The 9,846-nt window shown below is 39.4% G+C and overlaps 1 protein-coding gene across 1 annotated transcript; it reads right to left on the bottom strand.

Moving 5' to 3' along the window:
* Positions 1-5,163: 5,163 nt before the first annotated feature.
* vih (ubiquitin conjugating enzyme vih) lies at positions 5,164-6,805 on the bottom strand. Its single transcript, XM_034331637.2, has 4 exons — positions 6,505-6,805; positions 6,113-6,227; positions 5,829-6,033; positions 5,164-5,750 (listed from the first exon to the last, which is right to left on the bottom strand). The coding sequence occupies exons 1-4, from the start codon at positions 6,606-6,608 to the stop codon at positions 5,626-5,628; spliced, it is 549 nt and encodes a 182-aa protein (XP_034187528.1). The 5' UTR covers positions 6,609-6,805; the 3' UTR covers positions 5,164-5,625.
* Positions 6,806-9,846: the final 3,041 nt, after the last annotated feature.

Genomic DNA, 9,846 nt, shown 5'->3' with positions numbered 1-9,846 from the left:
GTATTTTTACACGTTCCGAAGATTTAGTTTTACTTCTTTACCCGGTAATGCGTAAATATGTTTGTATTTTTCATATATATTTCGATGTACATATAAATAGGATAGTGCGAAAAGGTACGTTCGTTGATTAAGAATCGAGCGCATGTAAACGAAGCGTGGAGAGCGCATAGAAATAGTGGTGTGCGTAGACGCGTGTCGAGCACGCACAACGAACGTCTGTAAATCTGTAAGTATGTTAGTATGTATGTACATCGGTAATCGGTAGAAACAGGAGTCGAGAGAGAACGATCGGAGCCAGGATAGGCAGGTAGGGTTGGTTACGCGTTGCAAGTTACAACGCGTAAGCCACTCTTCTCACCGTTACCATGTATGGATCACTCGGTCTTCGTTTCGAAGGAAAAAATCAGCTACGATCGCGTACACGCCCGCGCATTTACCTGTGTGCATTGTACGCGTTCGTTCGCGCATTGATAGACATGCGTTCGTGTACATACGTAACGGGGTTGCCACGAACGGCAGATCACATTTATTATCGATGCAAATTCCAATCAAGAGGAGCGGAGTGTTTACCTCCGGTATAGTTCCTTCGCGCGTCTCCTCACAATGCGACGCGTTCATTCTATTCCATTCAAATTTCATTTGTTGTTCGTTTTCGTCGATGATCACAGTTGTCCGATAACAGTAAATATTCTCTAAGAAAACGTCACGAGCTTGAGACTCGATCGTGACAACTTCCGATAAGAGGGTTTTTAAAACGATCGAATGAAAAATAAAAATTCAAGCGTTCTCATTGTAATGACTCATTGGTTTGTTTATCATGGATGATAGATAAAATCATAGTTGAGCTTTGATCGAACAATAATTAATTAAGAAATGAAAGAAAGGAAAAATCAGTAGATTGTATAAATCACTTGTCAGCCTTACGAAGGGTTGCGTATGTTACGTATCCTTTAACTGAATCCAGAGAGCAAGGATTCGATGTTCTCCATTCTTGTTGTCCTTCGTTAGTTGCAGAGACTCTACGAATACATATAAACGATCGATGACATCACAAGCAATTTAGACGAACCGAGACGCTGCGCTCACGTTCTTGCATGAACAAAAAAGAATGTTCCGCCTCGTTACTACCTATCATGGATCGTGTCATCTCGATAATTGACGCTCGATCTGAGCTGTTATTTAAAAACGTTTTATCACTGGGAGCTTACAAAAAAATGAATGACGTTTGCTGCTAGATAGGCAATCGTTCGCTATTTTTCTCTGAACGAAAAGTTTTCGCTAACAATAAGCCTCACTGGCTAAAAAATATATCCAAAACGTATCCTGGAAATTATCTCGTATCGGAGCACTTGAGGTCGTTAACGCGATAAGAGTGAATCACGATCTGTTCAGCAAATCTTGCCTCGACCGTTGATTTTTATCGAGCGCCGATATAAGAGACGAATTTACGAGAAACGTTGTCCTTTCGTGATAGCAATGAACGCAATATTTCGTATGCGTGTCAAAAAGGGGTGGCTCTGAGTCACAATACCGTCGACCTTCCAAAGCGTAATCTCACCCTCGTCTGACCAGTCGATTAGAAATATAGAAGCTACTTAAATAGGTCGCGTTCAATCTCTTCGATAAAAGTATGATTTTTCTTAATCTATAGATCGATTAATTGCACGAGAAGAGTAAAAGTTGAGAAAATTTTCTGCTTAATTTACGTGTTTCGAAGTGGTTTTGAGGGAACCGAGACGGAACGACGCGACGGCCACGCCAAACCTTGCCCCGCCTCAACTTTTATTGATCCCGAGGACGTCGTGCACGATGGATACGTCTAAATATTTCCGCACCCGTATATCCGTATCGACGGGTTTCGATTACCACGGCTAATATTCTCGAAAGTGACGCTGGTATCTGCTAGGTTTTGCATTTATGCATTCCCAACGTGTTCACTGCTACTACAGTAGATATAGCCATGTCGTAATTTTGGTTCCTTCTCTGCGAAACTAACCATAGAGACTACATTTTAAACATTCAGAATAACCGGGTCGGTTTGTTTTACAGGAACGGGGGTGTCCAAACGGTATCGAGGACAAGATTTTGACACACGACCACTTTCTCGAACGATCTCGAACGATACGGGTCTGAAAACGAGTAACAACGGAGCCACAAGTTGCCGTAAATGGTATCATTTTCTACTTCGGAGGACAGCATGCGAGGTACATCAGGGTAAAGCCATGAACGAGGAGAATCGAGTCGATAACGGTAGCTTCGAAATCTGATTGTGAGTCACGCAGTCCTGTTTCTCGATTGTGTTACTACTTTCCCTCCACCTCTCGTACCTTTCCTTCCTCCACTTTCCTTCGCTTCATTTCCACCCTGTGTTCAATTAGGCACCATCGTTCATCCATCGTCACCATATGTAAACGAACTCACCGCGTGTAAATCAATAACTTGTCGATTGACTGGAAGAAATATTGCATGCGCAAGCATGTTTGCAATTCGCAGTCGATGCATAGTGTGGCATAGCGATGGCGATGGCGACGGTGATGCATCGCACGGTACGGGCAGCTATAACGCAGGAAATAATTTAGTAAGTAATAATGTTACGTGTGGCTCGAGAATATCCAATTTTGCGACAGGCTGGTTTATTGAGCAACAGCTTGCGATGATGTCATGGCGATACCATGATTCGTTTCCAAAACGGGAAAGACATTTACATATTTGGGTTGTGGTTATTCCTACCCCAAACAAAATTGCTTTATTGTCACAACGAAAAGATAGACATTTCTGCTTCAATCGCATTCGACAATTTGTACTCTTTTTCAGAAATCGGACAAACCTTTGATATTCGCACCAAGTTGCTTACAGACATCCTTTTTTCCCATTTATTCTTCATTTTTATTTCTGACAACAAACAGATAACACAAAATAGTACATCCAGTGTAAAAAAAAAATTACAGAAAAGAGAAAACGGAAGAGAAAAAAGGAGGCAATAGAGGAGAGAACGAAAAGAATAAAAACAGGTTTACATGATCGAATCACGAGGCAGTCTACCCATATTTGGCCAGGTCCGCTGCATTTTATACGTTGCCTCTTCTAATCGTTTTTCCTTCGTCCTTTGCACCGATAAGTTGTTGATCGATGTTTCGCAGAAGCGTGGCAATTTCATACATGTAGGTACTGCAGAAAATGCATGACAAGCGTAACGCGATAAAGATATGTGTGTCGCAGAGTGTTGGAACTCAGCGCCGATAATTTCAGTTGCCAGTCTAAAGTGGAACAGTAATCAGGCGAAGCGAAATAATAAATTATCCAACGAAAGATGCGATGGTTTCTCGAGGTCACGAGGCCATTCCTGTGTCATAGAATTTGTTAACTTGTCATTTTAATTAGCTTACGTACGAGTAATCCAGATCAGAGCCGAATACTTTTGGCTCGATCCTCGATCGGACGCTGTTTTTCGTCTCAACTCTAAAGGAGCTCGTATAATAAGTAGCACAAGACCACTTTCTATCTGCATGCAGATAATCTTCCAATGCAAATCCTCGAAACATTTCTTCTTACACTCTTCTTACGTTCTACATTATGCCCTTAACGTACGTAGACATATTTTTAATCGACGATTAAGCTAGTCGAGCAATTAATTACTTTCTTTAATGCAATCTTACAAGAGCCCCGATTTATATCATTTATTATGGGAAATAAAATACGCTTTGCGCGGTTGCTTGGCGAATTGATCTTTTGGGGCGTAGCCGAGACGAGGAAGAAGATCGATTTTCGTCCGAAGCGCATTGCGGATATTTCGGATGGGCGGTTCTTCGCGTTTGTACGGATTCTACTATTCGGTATTCCATGCTCGTTCTTTCTTTTTCCTCCTCGTTTACTTCATTTTTTTCTTGTTCTTTTCGTCAAGTCAATCGTATATTGATCTGCACTTTCTCAGACAACACGATTAATCAGGCACTGCTATACCATAATCAAGTATTAAATATTCATAACGCACCTACTTATCAAATCCAAAATATGATTACGAATTTGGAGAACTGTGACTTATGATTAATTTTCAATCAAATGGTTAGAAACGCTTTTAGAACGTCCTGCCGAAAGAGGTAGGTTTATGGGAAAGCCTTCGTCGCCCACTTAGTTTCACGACTCCTTTCTCTGGCTTGATTTCTGCGCCGGTTATCCCACGTGTGTCCTCTATGCCGCGTCATGCATTCGATGTTTTCTACCGTAGGACAAACGATATTTGACTAATCGGTAAAGATATTTTCCCTAATAACTACAACTAGAATTATCCGATGATCTCTATCCCATTAATGAAAATTTTCTGTAACCTAATTGCTTCATCAGATTACGGGCCCAAATCGCATCGCGTTCGGACTAGATCTTTCGGACGGCCTCGATATTTAATAATCTAGTGGCTTCCATACTATCGGAGTAAATTTCTTTCGGTCCAGCCCTTCCGCCTGTGGCTTAAAATCGGTACAAGTCGAACCTGAAACTGTCGATCAATTTTCCCGTGTAACTCTAATTTAACTCAATTTGTACCAATTGCGTATGATCTACATATATTCTACGATCATCAATCCTAGGATAAATCAATCTTACCAGATAGCAGCACCTTCACCAAACTATCGGCACAATGTCGTCCATCCAAAACTTTACTTTGCATGTTTACTTACCTATAACATTGGGTAAAAGCAACACCGGATGTTCGCCAATTCCAGCTTTCAGATGATTGATCTTTACCCCATCGACGTTAATTTTATGTTCTTTTTTTATTTGCCGTTTCGCAAGGGTAATGTTAAATATCTTACCTCAGTGGCATTATTTTGAACCATCGAAGAGAATAGTCATTTGATTCGAAAAATACCGTTTTATTAACATGGTTGAGGAGTTTCTTATTTGCTTGTTGCTGATTCGCAAACATGGCCTGATGGAATGATTCGTTAACCGCATTCAATTACAGAAAAAAAGACTGCAGTTAACGACAAAGTATTTATTTTACTCGATAAATTGACAAAACTAATGATATTCGAAGATAGGCTAATAATTATAATATATCGAGTATAGTTGTACATATATGTATATAATTACAGATATAATAATGATAACAGTATATATAATATTTCTGTAACATAATAAAATCTATAGTATCGATGTTTAAAATATTTATTTTCGAATTGTACAATGATAAATGACGTCATCAGGTGTGATTGGTACGTACGAAAAACGTTTAAAATATATCCAAAAGTTGATATACAGATATATATATATATATATATTACTAAGAGTAAAAATAAATAAATGTTTCCGGTATAAATTGACGATGTAGAAATGTTTAATCCGCATATACAGTCTTAAAACCATGATACAAATTTCTATACATATTTATGGCAAACTGACGAAACTATGCAATAAAAGTGACCGTAATGAACGGTAGAAAAGGTACATTCACGTTTCGTTACGTGACATAGCGTACAGATGTAAAAGAGCAAACCAAAGATGCAGTTTTTGTTTGTGAATTTCATAAATTCTATGCAATTTGTTTCCGCATGCCTTACAGTCAATTATAACATTGATTGAATTAAAAATACAAATGAACAAGTTGGGATGATTATAAGAATGCACTTATCATGAATCTTGTTGGTCGCGATTCACAACTCTATGGTACTCTTCTGTTAAATGTTTCTTGTACTTTGTTTGATCATTCCACAATTTTGCAGCTTGAGGATTCAGGGGACTTTCATTGTTGGGTTCTTTAAACAGATAAAAAAAATGTATTTGTTTTTGTGATATTTGCACAGCATTTTGTGTTTAAATATACAATTACTTACCGCTAAGAAGAGACTGTATGGACAATAATATAGTACGAACATCATATAGAGCACTCCATTTGTCTTTTAATATATCCAGACAAATATTCCCTACTGCATCCACATTTGGATGAAAACAAGGAGTAGCAAAACGTACAACTGGTGCACTGTATGGATAACTATGAGGAAATTCCAAAGTTAATTTGTACGTAAGTCCAGCATAAACCTATAACAATAAGAATGTTATACATATTTTTATTTGTCATATTTATTAAAATTTTGACTAAAATATAAAAATATATTACTGTATCACGAGGTCCTGTGATGGTTCCTATCCATTTGAATAAATTTTCTCCATCCGGAAAAGCGGATACACCTTTTTCTGTGCTCATCATTAAAACCATGAGTTCCTTTTGTAACCTGCACATACGTTTACACTTATTTATAATGTTGAGAAAAGATATTTAAATGCGAATCTATCGTAAAACATGCATGTTCAAGAGTGTTTACAATTTGGGAGCGAGCCAATTTTAAATTTTTCGCCCAAACATTGCGAGTAGGTTATGTTTGTTACGACAGTAATTACAGAACATTTATTAGATGGCAAATAGCGATAGATGGCAAAAGGAGAATAACTTGAAAACTCATTGGCGTAAATTCAATTAATAATATTTATTCTAAACAAAATATTGCGTACCGTTTACTAACTGCATGATTGTCTTTTGGTATATTTTGCTTCTCCTCTGTGGGTTTACTCGGAGCATTTTGAGAGGAATAAAACGGATTTATATTTTGTGCCATTCCGGATCTAAAACCACACGTGATAAATCTTTTTCTGTAATTATTATTCTTCACACAAGATTTCCGAAGCTTCGGTTTCAGATACAACAGTTACTGTTGAAATTTGAATGCTGAATCCGCTATTATCCTTCTCAAAAACATTTGACTTCGAACAGCTGTTGTATACAGCGTTGCCAGAAGAAGTCCCTACAGTAAGGACGGCTGACGTCACAAAGCTCTATATGATATACAGCTTATTGGGACCCCTGACTACAGAACCAACAAGACCGGACATGTCTTTGTCCTCGAGGGGTAATGTAATTTACGTGGTCTCAAACACCCTAGAGCCCAGTTGATGTGTCAGTCGCGCCGGGGTCCCTGACATCCCAAGATATCATGTCGGTATGCAGAGTGCCTACGATGCAGGGGGTCCCTGACACCCCTGATACTATATGTCGGTATGCACAGAGCATTACCGGAGCTTCGGGGTCGCTAACACCCCAAGATGATATACCGGGAGTGCTAGCTTCATGTAGGTAGCTAAAGCCATACATATACCCTCATTTTATTTTCTGCGTTCATTTAATTTGCTGTAATTATCTTAGCTTATTGAATAAACTCCTTAGAAGGACGAACGTGTTGATTTTATTACTTCCGTCTGCACCCTCTATATCTCTGATTCCACTATATCTCTGCACCCTTGTATCACTGCATTCCTTACATCTCAGTATTCCTAATATCTCTGCATCCGTTACATCCCTCCATTCTTTTCATCCCTACATTCCTTACATCTCTTCATCCCTTACATCTCTGCATCCCTTACATCTCTGCTTCCCTTACATCCCTGTATTCCTCACATCTCTACATCCCTTACATCTCTGCATCCCTGCCTTCTTTATTTCCCAACATCCCTGCATCCCTGCATCCCTTACATCCCTTACATCCCTGCATCCCCTACATGCCTGTATCCTTTACATCCTTGTATCACTTATATTCCTGCATTCCATACATCCCAGTACCTCCCTGAAATTGAGTTGAAATTTTTGCGGCTATAAGGCCTGCGATTTTATACAAATTTAGTTCCTTTTTCGGCCACCAGAGGGCGCTGATTCGACATCGAAATTTTAGTTCACATTTTTGCCGCCAGAGGGCCAAATTTGGTGCCTGGTTTAGTTCCTTTTTCCAAAACCAGATGGCGCTGATTCAACATCGAAATTTTAGTTCACATTTTTGCCGCCAGAGGGCCAAATTTGATGCATGGTTTAGTTCATTTTCCCAAAACCAGATGGCGCTGATTCAACATCGAAATTTTAGTTCACATTTTTGCCGCCAGAGGGCCAAATCTGGTGCATGGTTTAGTTCCTTTTTCCAAAACCAGATGGCGCTGATTCAACATCGAAATTTTAGTTCACATTTTTGACGCTAGGGGGCGCTTTTTTCAAAAAGGGAAGTAACTTACCTTTACTCGAAGCAGTTTGCATAATATATTTATTATAAGGGACGCAGAGATGTAAGGAATGTAGGGATGAAAGGAATGTAGGGATGAAAAGAATATAGAGGTGAAAAGAATGCAGGGATGGAAAGAATGTAGGGATTTAAGGGATGAAGAGATGTAAGGAATGTGGGGATGAAAAGAATGTAGGGATGAAAAGAGTGTAGGGATGAAAAGAATGTAGGGATGAAACGAATGTAGGGATGATAATAATGTAGGGATTTAAGGGATGAAGAGATGTAAGGAATGTAGGGATGAAAAGAATGTAAGGATGAAAAGAGTGTAGGGATGAAAAGAATGTAGGGATGAAACGAGTGTAGGGATGAAAAGAATGTAGGGATGATAATAATGTAGGGATTTAAGGGATGAAGAGATGTAAGGAATATAAGGATGTAAGGAATGCTTTGGTGGAAGAAATGCAGGGATGTAAGGGATACTGAGATGGCCGTGGCTTATAATGAGGAATATAATTATGTAAATAACTGTAAAAAGTAAAATAAATGGAGTCCTCGGCTGAGACCCAGAAGAGAGATATAATCATAAATGTTATTCTCTTTCGATGAGCTTATTTAATAAGCAAGAAATAATAAAGGAAGTAAATTAAATAAACTCTGGAAAAAAATTATATTGATTGCGCCCTCTTCATACGGACCTGATATTGTCCTGGGGTGTTCGGGACCCCGTTACGCCAATGACGCCCACTGTGTACCGACCTGATATCATATCGGGGTCTTAAGGACCCCGAAACGCCGGCGACTATCTTTGCACATTAATAATATAGCGTCGGGGTGCTAGGGACCCCGAACCGCCAGTGACTATCTCTGCATACCGACATATCATCTCGGGGTGTCAGGAACCCCGAAGCACCGGTGACATTGTTTGTGTACCGGCATTTTGGCATCCGGGGTATCGGGGACCCCGAAACACCGACAACACTCTTTGCTTATCGACACTACGGCATTCGGGGTATCTGAGACCCCAAGGTACCGCTGCATGCCGATATTATGCTACCGGGGTGTCAGGGACCCCGAAGCAACTAGCGAAATATAAGAACGAAAAACGAACAAATCGTGAAACTCACTTGTTCGGAATAGTGATGGGTTTGAGCGGATCTAGCGAAATATAAGAACGGAAAACGAACAAATCGTGAAACTCACTTGTTCGGGGTAGTGATGGGTTTGACCGGATCTAGCGAAATATAAGAACTAAAAACGAACAAATCGTGAACCTCACTTGTTCGGGATAGTGATGGGTACGACCGGATTTCTAGCGCATGCGCACTACAGTTATTTATTATAAAACCTACTTGTAAATAATTAACAAATTATTCACTCATAAACAATGAAAATGATATATTTGTAAATCACAAACGATTTCCAGTCAATTACCGTCATTAGTTATCACAAGATCTGTTTATTATAAGAATTTACTAAAAAGTTTCGGCTCACATCATGATTGAAATAAAATTGCTAATTACAAAAGAATTAATTTGTCGCAATCGTTGAAGATAGGCTATCAATCAATCACAAACGATTTGCAAACGAAATACACTAAGAGAAATTAAAAATAATCATATTTTATTAGCTTCATGTAGGTGGGAGTGCCGCCGATACATTGGGGTCCTTGACACCCCGGATGGCATTATGTCGGTATGCAGAACATCACTGGCACTACGGGGTCCCTAACGCCCCAAGATGATTTGTTGAGCGCCACCGATGCATCGGGTTCCTTGAAACCCCAGATGCCATTATGTCGGTATACAGAGTA

Source organism: Osmia lignaria, chromosome 6, assembly GCF_051020975.1.
Source record: "Osmia lignaria lignaria isolate PbOS001 chromosome 6, iyOsmLign1, whole genome shotgun sequence".
Lineage (NCBI taxonomy): Eukaryota > Metazoa > Arthropoda > Insecta > Hymenoptera > Megachilidae > Osmia > Osmia lignaria.
This window is presented reverse-complemented; position numbering and strand designations above follow the sequence as displayed.